The sequence below is a fragment of the Egretta garzetta genome, unplaced genomic scaffold (genome assembly GCF_000687185.1).
Source record: "Egretta garzetta isolate BGI_Z169 unplaced genomic scaffold, ASM68718v1 scaffold130, whole genome shotgun sequence".
NCBI lineage: Eukaryota > Metazoa > Chordata > Aves > Pelecaniformes > Ardeidae > Egretta > Egretta garzetta.
Window position 1 is genome coordinate 3,200,628 of NW_009258284.1, and position 14,293 is coordinate 3,214,920.

Below are 14,293 nucleotides of genomic sequence, written 5' to 3' on the forward strand. Positions count from 1 at the left end.
CGCACATTGCACAGATTAGGATTTTTGTAAAAATACTTCATAACGCACCTGCCATCTTGCAAATACCAAGATTTTTTTTTTTTAAGCATATTCCATAACTTTTACTGATCAGTTCAGCAGCAGCAGTTTCCTTTTTATTGTTTTGGGGGGAGGGAGAAGAAAGGGAGCTTTATCTGAACTCATCTTTACAGCTTCGATACAGTGTTTGACTGACATTTATGGCATGCTGATTTCTCCCTTGCAGAAGAGAAACCCGATTGCTCCAAGGCCCGCTGTGAAGTCCAGTTTTCTCCTCGCTGCCCAGAAGATTCCATCCTGATTGAAGGTTATGCTCCTCCTGGCGAATGCTGTCCGCTCCCGAGCCGTTGCGTGTGTAATCCTGCAGGCTGCTTGAGGAAGGTTTGCCAACCTGGCTATTTGAATATATTGGTTTCTAAGGCGTCAGGAAAGCCAGGGGAATGCTGTGATCTCTATGAATGTAAACCAGGTAAAAGTGGACGTGATTTCCCCCCCCTCTCCCCCTCCATTTTTCAACTTTTTTGTAACTTCCTGACAAGCGCAATAACATATAATTGCGTCTAATGAAGCCTATATAGCTTCTAAATTCTTCTGATTCTTCCTCAGAGTTAAAATGGTTATATGTGGGCAATACCCAGTAAAAAAAAAAAAGAAATATTATGATAAATTTTACTTTCTTTTTTTTCTTCAGACATTAACTTAAACTGAGCAATAAGGGAAAAGTAGCCTAGTGAGAATATTGCATTTCTGTGGATGCTACTAGTGAAAGCGACGTACTTTATATACTGATTACATTATACAAAGGTTTTTCATAGTAGGAATATATTGTGCATGGACAGGGAATTAAGGTTTCTGTCTTAAGATTTCTCTAGATTACGAAGTGATGACCCTTAAACTGGAGAGCAAAAGGATTTTGGAGGCGCATAGTGAAAGGCTTTACAACTTTTTCAGTATTTACCCATTTTCCATTTCATGAGAACATGAATCACCCTTTCTTGTGATTTATTATTCTCAGTGAAGTGGAAGATGTAATTCACTCTTCTTTTTATCCAGGCTTTGCTAAGGATGAATAATAAAAACAGAGGGATGAAAGCAGGCATATAAAACTCTATAATCCAAAATCTTATATGCAAACAGGTTAGAGTATGCTTAACCTATGCCTTTACTATGCTTGTTTAACATTTTCTGAAATGTTCCATGGAAGGTAATTGTACAGTCTTTGTATCTTTTAGTGATTTTCTTTGTGTTTTTCCTAATATCCAATGCAAATCTGCCTGTGTGGAAATGCACGCAAACTTTTTCATCCTCTGTCCTGAGCAGCTGGTGAACAAGTCCTTATAAAAATTTTTGCTCTGGAATATTTTGTCAACCTTAGTCTTCTTTCATGTAGAATTAGCTGTAATTTCTTATGGCATAGTTTCCTTGGACCCCTTCCTTGTTATGTTGCTCCTCTGAAGTTTTCTTAAGTTTATCCACATGTCTTTAAAATGTGGTGTCTAAAAGCAGACTACTATTTTGGGTGAGTCTTCATCAGCACTAAATGCTGTAGAATAATTACTTTCTGTCTTTCATGCAAAATTCTAAATAAGAGCTGACTGTTTTACAAGAGTTATATTTAGTTTGTGAAATGCTGTGATCCCAAGATCTTTCTGTAGCATGACTGCTACTGAACCACTATATTTGTACGTTCTTTCTATATATACTTAAGGTATGCCTTTACTGAATTTTATCTTCCTGACTTTGGATTATTTCTTTATTTCTTAAAATAAATGTTAGCTGTGATCATGTCCCCCCAACTACTATTTGCATTCCCATCTTGTAGTTTTCAAATCAGACCAAACTTACCTTCGTAGGTTACTTATTGAAGGTTGCTTTCAGCTTATTACTACTACAGAATCTTCAAATTGAATATGCGATTATTTATTGCATTAGTGGATTTGTGTAGCTGTGTATATGTTGTTTTCTGAAGTAGTTTGTATTTTTTGTTGTAGGGAGCTAAGATGTGAAGGTACTGGAAAAATGAAGTTGCATGTCAGAAGGGTAGAAGAGCAGAGGCTTTGGACAGATTGGGGAAGGAGACTAACAGGATCTAAGGGAAGTGTAGGCTTTGCGATGGGGTTAGAAATTGAGAGGCTAAGGGAAAGCAGAGGGTTCTCCCTACCTTGGGAGATGATGAAAGTGTGTTTCTTAGGCTGGGGCTAAGAGGCCAAGGAGTGTAGGTGGGTATTCTTGTGCATCCCCCCAGTGATGGGTGATGGAAGGTACAATGCTGAACTGCAAACTACAGAGAAAGTGGGGCCCCTACTTGTTGCAGTGGCTTGGCTTCAGGGAAAAAAAGGGAGTGATATTAATATGGAATTGTTAGTCACTACATAGCCTGATTTTTGTCTAGTTAGACTTCAGTGGCTGCCCAGGTTTACTTTTATATCTTTCGTCTACATGTTTCTTCCGTTCACCGTTTGACATAGTGGGAAGATCACGAAGGAAAAACAAGCCGATGCAAGACTGGAAGGCAGGGAAAGGAGTAGGTGAATGTTGACAAATCCTAGTAGATCACAAATTACTTACCACAGAAGGTTTTGTTGTTTTTTGGTTTTTTTAATGACACATCTTTGCAAATCTGAACTTATAGACTAAACAAATGCTAATTTTTTTTTTTTTTAATGTTTCCTTTCTTGTAGAAAGTTTAGGGATTTTATTTTTAAATTTGCAAGCCAGCATGAACCTTGCTGGTTTTTTCCATCTAAACTGTTCCGTCATGTTCACCACTGTCTGTGGTCTTTCACTTTGTTCAAGACCAGGTAATAGAATATCTTGTTTTATTAGGATTATATATTCATAGGCTTATAGAATTATAGAATCATTTAGGTTGGAAGACTAGATGACTCTGGAGGTAGTTTAGTCCATCCTGCCTCTCTTGCACTGTTTTATGCCATTTATTCTCTATGTGTATATACATGTACTACTGTATATGTAGTAGCATATACCTGGGTTTATGTATGCATGAACACTGTGTGAATTATCTATGTGGATTTGCTCAAATAGTGGTCATAAAGTGAAGTCAGATAATGCTCCTTACATGGCAGGAATATTTATTCAGCCCATGGTAAGCCTGGTAATAAACCTTGTGTCTTCAGGGTTTGACCTGGAAACTTGAAGAAGTGTAGGAAAGAAGAGTTGGAGAGGAACCGAACTAGCAGTGCTCTGTTTCATATTTCTTCTGGTTTTAGTGCCATGTTGCTGGGGAAAAAAGGGGACAAGGGACAGTATAAGGCCTGTTAGATACATGTTCATGCAGAGTTTTTTATGGGGCTGATGTCACTGGTTTTACTGAATAGTGTCAGCGTGTCTGTGGCGTTTACATGTTGAACCGAGAAAACTGTTTTCCATATTTCGCCACAGACCTAAAACCTTTAGTTCTGTGAGTGCTGCAACCAGAACACTCTTCCTGCACCTCTACGTCTGCGTGACCAGCCTCCATAGGGGTTTTGCACCAACAGGGGCTTTCTGATGGAAACAAATGGCCAGAAGCTGGGAGGACGGCTTCCTGCGACAGCAGTGCTGCCTTATGCTTTAGTTGCGCAAATGCTTATTGGCATAAATTGTGTTTATTTCTGTTCCTTAAATAAGATGTCACTGCTCTCCAGTTTGCTGTGGCATTTGAGTTTGGAGCCTTCTGCTGAGAACTGCATATGTTCAAATACTGTGATTGGCAAATGAGTTACTGAAAGGAAAATAAGAAGTGTTTCCTTAGGTCTAAATGCTAGGGTAAAAATAAAATCTTTCGTTTTGAGATCCCCTTCCTCTTCTACCTCTTCTGCTTTAGGAATAAAACGATTAAAGGCATTGGCATTCAATTAAAATGAACAGTGAAGAGACTTAGTAGCTTAGTCATACCGGTCTGTTAACCCCCAGATTAATTTGTGTTAAATGTTCTAACACGTTGCTCCACCAAGCATCTCATCACCGTTGTGGTACCTACTGAGAACGAGTGTGTCGAGTCCCTTGTGTTCTGCTGCGGTTGCTGAGCTCAGAGGTGAGATGACAGTGAGCCGATGCCATAAGCGGCATGTTCCTTTTTTCCTCTTTGTTCCTAAGAGCTGTGCTATTCGTGAGCAGTGTATTGACTGAATGAGCACTGAATATACTTTTAAGCTGCGAGTTACAGTTCTTAAAAAATATTCTCAAAAATAAGTTGGTTTTTTTTTTTCTTAAAGATAGTTTGAATGAACGGTCTCAAATGGAGCTGCATGTGTTAATGGTAAAAATAAAAATAACCTGAAATAAGACTTGTGGGGGTATATGTGCCTCATCTGCTAAGAAGATAAAATCTTTCATTTTGAGATCCACTTCCTCTTCTACCTCTTCTACTTTAGGAATAAAACAATTAAAGGCATTGGCATTGGAATGGGTTGCCCAGAGAGGTGGTGGAGGCCCCATCCCTGGGAACATTCACAGCCAGGTTGGATGGGGCTGTGAGCAACCTGATGTGGTTAGCGGTGTCCCTGCTCCTGCAGGGGGGTTGGGCTAGATGGGCTCTAGGGATCCCTTCCAACCCAAAACATTCTGTGATTCTATGATAAAGTAGTATGAGCAATAAGATTTTTTAAATCATGTTTGTTTATTTAAAAATGGAGTTAAAACCTAATCTAAAAGGTATTTTGCTGAAATTGTGACAGGAACTCTAGCTGCTACTTCTGAATAAAGAAAGGTAAATAGTTTACTTTGGCAGTAATCCAACGGTTCTACCTTTATTGATAACTTTGTTGGTGTTGTTGTGTATGGTGAGGTGAGGAGTGGCATCTCTTAGGTTCTGACATCCTTGGGAAAGCACTGGGAGATGTCCGTCACACGAGGACAGAACCTCTGTTGAAAAGGCTGCTCATTTGTCGTTCTTCTCGCAGAGCTTTCATTCGCTCACCTTCTCCAACACCCCTGCATGGCCTAAAAATTACTCATACTGCAATGGAGTCTTTTTTCTGGTAGAAAATCCTGGTGTAAACACAATTGTAAAGAGAATGGTATTGTTTGGCTTGTTTGTACTGGACCCCCAGAAAGCTGTGACTTCTGGAAAAATCTGATGTCTTTCCTGTGCTGAGCCACTTTGTTGCATCAGAGATGCCAATGCTGCCTTGATCCCGGACCTTCAGATGCGTAGGTAGCTATTTAGATCTTGCCCCTGAACTGTACGTTGTATTCTCTGGAAAGCCAGCATAAATACATAAAGGTGAAACTTAATATACATGTGTTAACATATTCTACTCTGAAGTTATTTTCACCTAGGTATTAACAGTTTCATGACCAGAGACCTTGGGTTTTGTAGCCTACAAAGGAGGTTGCGCGCTACTGCAGCTATGTCAGGGTCTGCAACCATGGTAGGGTTTCTGCTATGTTCTTGTAGAAAAATTAGTGACTCTCAGATGCTACTGTATACAAATTCAGTGCATGAGAAAGTTCCTGAAGACTTGTAAGGAAAGGTTGATCAGGTCCATTTTCACTGATAGGAAATTGCAACATGTTTATGAGTTCTTGAAGGTACATACTTGTCATGTAATTTGTCATTTAAAACTTAAAGCTTCTAGGATAGACAAAAATCTTCAGACAGGATTTTCATTTTTTTTTCAGCTTACAATAAAATATATAATAATAGCTTATAACAGACCTGTTCGTGAAAAGTACATTTTGTAATTATTGGAATCAAAGCAAGATGTGAAAACAAGATGAGTAGTTCAGTGGCAAATGTTTGCAGTCTTATTTTTTAGGACGGTAGTACAGCTCATCTGGGAGACATGTTTTTAAGTAATGAAGAATCTGATTACAGGCTGTTCTGTAACCTCACAATATTTTCAGCTTATCGGGAAGTTTGTCTTAATACTTTTTCCAGTTTGAGAAACCCATTTAAATCTGAAAAAAAATAGGAATTTTTTTTTCCTCCTTCAAATATCTTTCATCTCTTACCTCTCTTCATCTCTACCCTGTGAGGAAAAGCTGAGAGAGCTGGGGCTGTTCAACCTGGAGAAGAAAAGGCTTGGGGGGATCTCATCAATGCATATAAATACCTGAAGGGAGGGGGTAAGGACGGAGCCAAGCTCTTCTCAGTGGTGCGCAATGGCAGGACCAGAGGCAGCGGACACAAACTGAAACAACGGAGGTTCCCTCTGAACATCAGGGAGCACTTTTTCACCACAAGGGTGACCAAGCACTGGCACAGGTTGCCGAGAGAGGTGGTGGAGTCTCCATCCTTGGAGCTATGTAGGCATGGTCCTGGGCAACTAGGTCTGCATGGCCTGGCTTGGGAAGGGGGTTGGACCAGATGAACTCTAGAGGTCCTCTCCAAGCTCAGCTGTTCTAATTAATGTTCTGTTTAATCTAATAATGTAATAATAAAGATCTCCCAGTTTGGAGAGAAGGCTGAGGTGGGCTGTGAGTGTGGATTATAAAATTCTGTGCATGGTGGATAAGCTCTGTGCATACCCTTTGTTCACCAAATCCTACTAATCCTTTCAAGAATTGGAGGGCGCTCTGGTACTGCTGAGAGATCAGTATAATATAAATAAAAATGGGTAGGTCAAATCAAATTGGGGAACCACTGAGACACAACAGCCACTTAATTACATTAGAATTTTCTAACTGAATGCTCTTGATTTGAGATTTGTTTGTAATTTTTCTCAGGGTTGTACTTTTTTAATAGAGACTGTTTGGGCTGCTTTTCAGTGTTAGCGAGCCATATACTAGCACACTGGAAAGAATTTGAACTGTTTAGGAAGAAAAAGCACCTTAGCTGAGACTTGGTGGTGCGATTAGGGAGTTTTCGTTGTGTTTTTTTTTTTTTTTTTTTTCTTTCCTTGTTATTACTGGTATATGGAAAGGCGCACGCAGAAAGAGCTGTGCAGTAGCAGCCTGTTGGTAGAACTTGTCGGCTGGTTTTTCCCAGGCTGCTTACCTGGGGAGGAGGCGGAGAGGACCTTGAATCCGGGGAGGTAGGAAGGTTACTAGTTTAAATTGGGGCAACTGGACACTGGTAGTGTCAGTTGTGTACAGCAGAATCGTGCAAATTGTGTTGGTTGCGTTGGGCCAACTGATGAGCTCGTGATTCTCAGTGCCTGTTGTGATGGTGGAAGAACTAGATGTATGTTTCTTACAGAAGAGCTGTTTCAAACGTGTTATTTGTTAATAAAATGGAACATAAAACTCCAGGGCTTTTTAAAGTCAAATGCTATAAAATTAAGTATTCCTTGCCTTAAAGGCAAATAGGTATTTTTGGTGTGTTTATGAGGAGATATAAAAGTTAATTTGATAATTGTCATTGTCAAGATTAGTAACTGGAATCTTTCCACTTAAATTTAGTAATGTTCTGCATTGCTCCACAAAATGGGGTTTCATTAAATTTGTGCATTTCTCAGTGAGAACTTCTTGACCTTGTCAGGTAGCTCTGATTTTAGCAGATGGCTCCATTTCCCAAATAACTGGAAAAACAGGCAGATTCTGAATATCGCTTGTACAGAGGATACTCACATACTTTGAAACTTAATGGTCTCGAGGACAAACCTACTGATCCTAACCTTGATGAGCTGCAAGCTGGTTTCATTGAACTTGTACTTGCATTTAAATGCTTAATGACATATGCGAAGTAGGTGCAATTCCGAGGCTGATGTCTTATGACTGATGGAATTATTATTCCTGCGTACCTCTGAGGATCAAGCCTGAAAAATGTAGGACTAGAAGACAGAAAATGGGACTTTGAAAGGTATCAGCTCTTGCAAGAAGCGTGGTGTAGCATTGCCAAGCTGATTTAGCACTGCAGGAAGCGGTCGTAACAGTGTCAATACTGAAGTGAAGTTTAATCAGTAATCAGGGATATTGTACTGTATAATTTTTAGTCTGATAACATTCTGTTCATCCTGCCTACTCAGTCGGTAGGTAGCTTATTTCTTTAAAGAGGCAACCGTGTTTCATTCTATATTTTCTTAGGATGATTATGATAAGGGATAGCAAATAGATACTGCCTGAGCTGGTACTGTTTGTTAACATGGGAGATTTAGGACCAAACAAGTCAAAGCTGTGTTTCAACTTTCCTGAGTATGACCCATAGGATTAAATGTATATTCTACCTGGGTTTGAGGTGGGTTTTTTTGCATTTCTAAGCATTTGTTGCTTTCTAAAAAGCCTTGGTCAGTCTTACTAGTTATGTGGAACTCTTCATCTCATTAATGCAGATAGATTTGGTAATTTGCATTTCATTTTCACCATATATACATACTTAAACAACACAACCTAATGGATTAAGCCTTAAAAATGTAGTTAACATTTGCAGACAAAAATCTGTAGTGTATGTTTGGTTGGTTTTTTTTTTTATTATTATTATTTCCTATAACCCAGGTATTTCACTCTTTAAACAGACTTCAATCAGGAAAAAGTAAACAATGAATTGTTTACTGTTTTAAAAGCTGTGGGGAAAATGTATTCTCATTAACCTAGCATATGTCTAGTAACTAATATTATGCACAGGTGTAATGATTGTTTAAGGTTCCCTCTCTAACTTTTATAAAGCCTCTATTAACTAATATTAGTTCAGTTGCTTCCCAAGCCAACAATTTTAAAAAGTGAATCTTAAAGAGAAAGGAAGTCTTTTTGTGATGTTACCTACCCAGCATGTATTCATTAGAAAATTTTTCTGACCTAAATTAAATTATGCCGATGCATAACTGGTTGCTTACAATGAAGTAATTTGCAAAACGCTTCTAAAGCATGAGTAAAAGGAATTTTCTTCTCCCCTTCCTTCGTAGTGTTCAGTGTGGATTGCAGCACAGTCGAATGTCCTCCTGTTCAACAAGTTGTTTGCCCACTGGATAGCTACGAAACCCAAGTCAGGCTGACGGCTGATGGCTGCTGTACCCTGCCCACAAGGTTGGTGTCTTGATGGCTGAGTGGTTTTAACTTGTTCTTTACAATTCAAGTACTATAAATGCAGGATAATAACGCAAACTTCTGTGGCAATAAATGTTAATACACAATAAAAAACCACATGAAGTAGGTTAAAGGTGTATCAGGCTGATGGAAATGTGAAATCTATCTTTTTGAAGCAGAAGAAAATTCTTCTCAGTGCAAATGTACGTGAAGCTGACTCTTGCTAAAATTACTTGGAGGGATTTGTGCCTCTGTTTTTTCAATGTATTCGATTAATTTTACAAGCATAACTTTTTTTGAGAAACTTTGGAAAGTCTTTGATGACGGTAAGGAGGTAAATGATGGAGATGGCAGAAATGCCAGAGAAACTCTCGCCTAGTTAAAGAAAAAAAGGTATTTTTTTATGTGGAAGACCAGGGTAAGAAGCTGAAAGATGGCAGCTATCTGGAACTGTGGGGAAGTTTCAAGTACTTGCTTCCATTTTACTTCTGTTGTTACTCCAGTAGGTATAATTTATCTCAATTCAGAAAAACAAGACAATCTGGAGTTGGTTTTGTTCCACAAATCTGCACCACTGTTTCAGCTCCTGTTTTTACAACAGACTTCCTGAACCCTGATTCAGCAATATGCCCAATAAATATGAATTCAAGCAAAAAGTACCATCGCCGAAAATATTTTACTTAAAAAAGGAAGTATTTCTTGTAGATGCAACTAGTAGGTTTATTTGGTGTGAACGTCTTTGCACCGTACAATATTGCCATGTTCTCAACCCCTTGTGAGATTGTAAAGCAGCGATGAACTTGTAAAGAATTCAGGAAGTAGAAACTGGCAAAGGTTGTGTAATGAATCGGGGATCTTCCCTGTTGGGTACCCTTTGGGCACACATTTAATATGGTGACTTCTTTGTAACTGGTGTTTCCATGAAATATGAGGGTCTCTTATTCCATGGAGAGTTAAAAATATATCTATTTAAAAAAAAATTGACAGGAAAAGAGATGTGAGGAACCTCATGTAGTGGCATAATCCTCTCTATTAAAATTTGAAAATATATTTCTAAATGCAACACATTTTATTTGTAATTATAGAATATACGTAGTAATCTGCTACTTAAAAATACTTACTTTCCCTATTCAGTGAATGCTACAAATGTTCTTTCATTCAGAGTTGTTGTTTTCTTTTCTGGTTGTTTTTTGTTTTTGTTTTTGTTTTTTTTTTTTTTTTTTTTTTCTGAAATTTTGGACCAGAACTTGGTATGGATTCTCAGTATCCTCCCTTTCACTCTTTAACATATTCTCATTAACCTTAGTAGGAGTTGCGATAATTCCACATTAGTTGAGAGCTGACCTGACTAGTTGGGATTGCAGAGGAGGCTGTAGATTTTTAACATTGCTGCTAGTACAGCTCAGCATGTTCAAAACAACTGGAATAAAATGCTACCAAGGACTGTATTTGGAAAGATAGATTACAAAGTCAAAGAAGCAATCTCAGATTAAAATTTCATAAATTTCTAGTTTAGATTAACACTCAAACATTCACACAACAGACCACTGAGATTAGTGGTAGATTTTTATTTCCAAATTTGTTTCAACGTGATGGATTAAAGAGTGATAAATAGGCCAAATTATTTTTGTTTCCTGAATGTAAAATTGTGTTCTATTTTTCTACAGTCTAATATAAGTTGTGGTTTGATTTTTTTCTGTTGCTTGGGTGGAGGGAATGAAAAAATATCTACTTTATTCTGTGTAGATGATAACTTCAGTGGTCCTTCTGTCAAGGAACATAGAGTACTGAGAAAATAAAACTTCATTTACTTCAGAAAAATGACCAACTGGAAATAATTTTCTATTTCTAGCACATGCATGCAAACTGATGTTATATAAAACACCTAGAGCAAACATGTCCTTGAAAAAATCTTTTTATTTCTTTCATAATGTTTAAAAATAAAACCAGCTGGTTTGCTGTGTGTTCACTGTAACTGATGCAGCTCTGGAGTTTGTGAATTGTTAGATAATTGTGAATCGCATGGGAACCTCTTGGAAATCAGATCGCTGTGCATTGCTGGGATCAGAGTTTAACAAGGGATCGGGGCTGGGATGGGTGAGTTCTTAGCTCCTGGAGTCGTATGATCGGATCGGGGTTTCTGAGGTTTGTGTCTGTTAATATCTCCACCCTCCTTGACGTGTAAAACTGGAAAAAAACATAATTAGCATAATGTAGACCTAAGTCTGCAGGCAGGTTGAAACAATTATAAGTGTTTTATATTCCACCATTAATTTTTAATTCAGTGGCTCAGTCTGTGTTGCTGAATTATGTATTATGTGGGTTGCTAGATTTTTGGATTGCCTTAATTCAGCCAAAGCAATAATGCACTTTTTAATCGAGTAGATGAGAAGGAAAGACGAAAAGCTGAATCTGGCAGCAATAAGTTCATATAGATGCTTTACATGTCGTACGCCAGCTAGAAATGTATTTATTTATTTAGGTTTTAATATACTGCCATGCTTCTTAGGGAAGACAGTGCCATAGTTGTCATTCATGTGCCGCAGGTAAAGATCGTACTTGAAGAGGGGTATAGAGGAACGCAGACATGGGGATAATCAGAAAAGAAAGATTAGATGAAGGTTAGAGGGAAGATAATATATGTATGAAAAGAGAGAGAGCAGAAAGGGGAAGTAAGTTCAGTTACTTGGAACATGAAAGTCAAAGCATTTGAATTCACATTCAATGTTACCTCAGATTTGAGGAAACATTGGACCTTTATATTCGAAACCAGGGCCTCTATCCCACGCGATACTTGCATTTCAAAACTGTAGAGAAAGTCAAAGTGCAGATTTATGGATGAATGACTCTACATTGGGAAAAGGGGATGTTTTTCCTTAATTCTGGAAGTTCTTACTAAACTAATTCTGAAATATTACCATTGCATTGACTGTGATTCAGTTTAGAATCACCTAAATCCATATCGTATCTCTTTTTAATCATTAGAATTAAGTTCAGAAGTGGCACTGTATGACTTAATGTACATTTGAGAATAATTTATTAAAAGCAAAGACTGTTTCATAAGGTCGTAGACTTCAGACTTCATGAAACTACTTTTGTTAATGGACTTCTTCAAGAAATTATGATTATTTGTTTCATTTACTGCCACTAAAATAAAGGCTTAATACCAGCAGAACCGGAGAGGTGTCGAGGCAAGTATGACGATTGAGGGTGGATGGCATCTCACTGACTCTGCTAGCACGTAGCTGACAGCTTCGCATACAGCAGGACCAGATTGACTTCTCTCGCCCATCTTGTTCTTGGCTGGCTTCTTGTATGTAACTTGCTAGGAAAACAGAGATCCTGAAGTCTGGTGTTGAGATGGCATTCACAGTACGAGTGAGCTCTTGAATGCATATTCATAATATTGAAAACTCTGATACCCTAAGTTCTTGTGCTTGCATTCAGAGATCATATTTAGTTTCACACTGATTTCTAATGCAGTACCGCAAACAGAACACCCTACTGATTGGGCATTAATATCAAAATAGCAGTTGGTTCAGCTTTCATCAGGCTGTCATGAAATACTAACCTTAAATTTCCCGCTGTTAGGTTAGGAAAGCTAAACGATATGTCTGTCTCTGGTCTTGATAAAGATGCTCCCTTCTCCAAGGAGCTTATCAAATAACAATGTATTAGAGCTCTTACAGAGAACACGTTATCACAGTTTTATTAACGTAAGTCTGTAGTCTTCTGTCACACAGTTAAATGAAGGGATGATCAATATGAAGTGTATAGAATCCATTATCTTCGGATGTGTCCAATTTTTCCATTGTGAATGAATTTTCTTCAGATTTTCAGATCCCTTTGAGAATTTCTTTTTTTCATAAGTGTAAAAAACTGTTTAACTTTTTATCTATGAAGAATGAACTGTAACAACGAGAGCTGGTATCAGTGATTAGTGTTGGCTTAATATCTTTATTGCTCACATGGTTTTGTACATTTTTCATCAGATTATATACAGAGAAGTAAATGGCATGTTTGGATAGCTTTGCAGTGAATACTTTTGGATTATCTTTTTTTCTTTCTGGCTGCTCTCTTTGTTAGAATTGGTTGTAAATTTAGCCTTTACTAGGTCTCCTCTTCTTGCTCTAGTTTTATCCTGTTGCTTCTGTGCTCTTCTCCCTTCATGTAATCTAAGTACAGGCTTTTCCCTTGCTCCAGTTTCCATTCTCCCTGCTGTTGCCAATTACAAATCTTGGAACTTCAAGATTCATTCAGTGCTCTGTTATTATGGAGATCTTTTTTTCAGCTATTTGTGGTCAGCCTTTTAATAAAACCAGATAAACCAAGAAACTTCTGGAGAACCAGAAAGATATTGTTACTGTGCCAATATTAAAAAGAACATTAAAGCCTGGTTATCTTGACATCAGTTCTGAGAAAAATAGTGGGAAAACTGATAAAGCATTGAATTGAGAAGGATTAAAGGATACAATTATAGCTAAAAGCCACCAGTGTTACTTTGACAGTTTTATGAAACTTGCTTTTGTCTTTTGAAGACAGTAAGCTTGCCTTAAAAATCTGATCATCAGAGCACCTTCTTTCTCAGTTTCTGTCTTCTGTAGTCACCAGTCCCTTTCCTTGGATTGGTTTCTAGCTTTTAAAAAAATAATAGGGCTTTTAAATTAATAGAGTCTTACAAATCCTCCCCTGGATTTTGGAAGTGAATCAGTCCCGATGAGTTGGCGTCATGGTCCTTTGCCTCCTGAGGTGAGCTCTTGCAGCATGCACGTGCTGGCTTGAATATCTTGCTGATAGTGTAGGATATAATAATATACTTCTGAGAGGAGAGAAGCATCCAGGAATATGTTTGCTAAATCCCAGTAATAAGTTTGCTTGACATACTTATTTAAAAAGCTCACACCAGAAGCCTGAATATGTTCTAGACTAGAAAAAGTTTAGAAATAAGTTATATATGTTTATCCATCAAAATCTCCAGTAGTTTATTTTATATCTGAGTCTTAACTTTAAAAAAGCAGTTTGAAGGTTATGGTGGGAGGAGGAGGGGAAAAAAACAAATGTAAATAAAGGGTAACAGAAGCAGATAAGTTACAGCAGGACAGCAACTTTTAAGAGCAGTGAACTGTTTAATAGATCTAAATGAAGCAGGACTACAAGTTACTGACTATTTCATATGTCAGAAAAGTGAAGCAGAGCTTTTTACAGATACCGTCTTGCAAGATAGGAGCCCAAAAAGACTTGGGCTTGAGGGATGAGCGAATGAAGACTCTTTGAGTCAGACCATTTCACTATCGCTTAGTTACAGATGGCTGGATGGTGCTGCAAATGCAAAACTCTTCAAGTTTATTGTGTAGAAGAAAACCTCTGA

The 14,293-nt window shown here is 38.0% G+C and overlaps 1 protein-coding gene across 1 annotated transcript in view; it reads left to right on the forward strand.

Moving 5' to 3' along the window:
* The window catches only part of CRIM1 (cysteine rich transmembrane BMP regulator 1), a 206,194-nt gene that overhangs the window by 97,922 nt on the left and 93,979 nt on the right, over positions 1-14,293 (forward strand). Inside the window, exons 5-6 of the mRNA XM_009637026.2 lie at positions 245-487; positions 8,805-8,925. Of these exons, the coding sequence (XP_009635321.1) occupies positions 245-487; positions 8,805-8,925 (364 nt within the window). The remainder of the gene's footprint in view (positions 1-244; positions 488-8,804; positions 8,926-14,293) is intronic.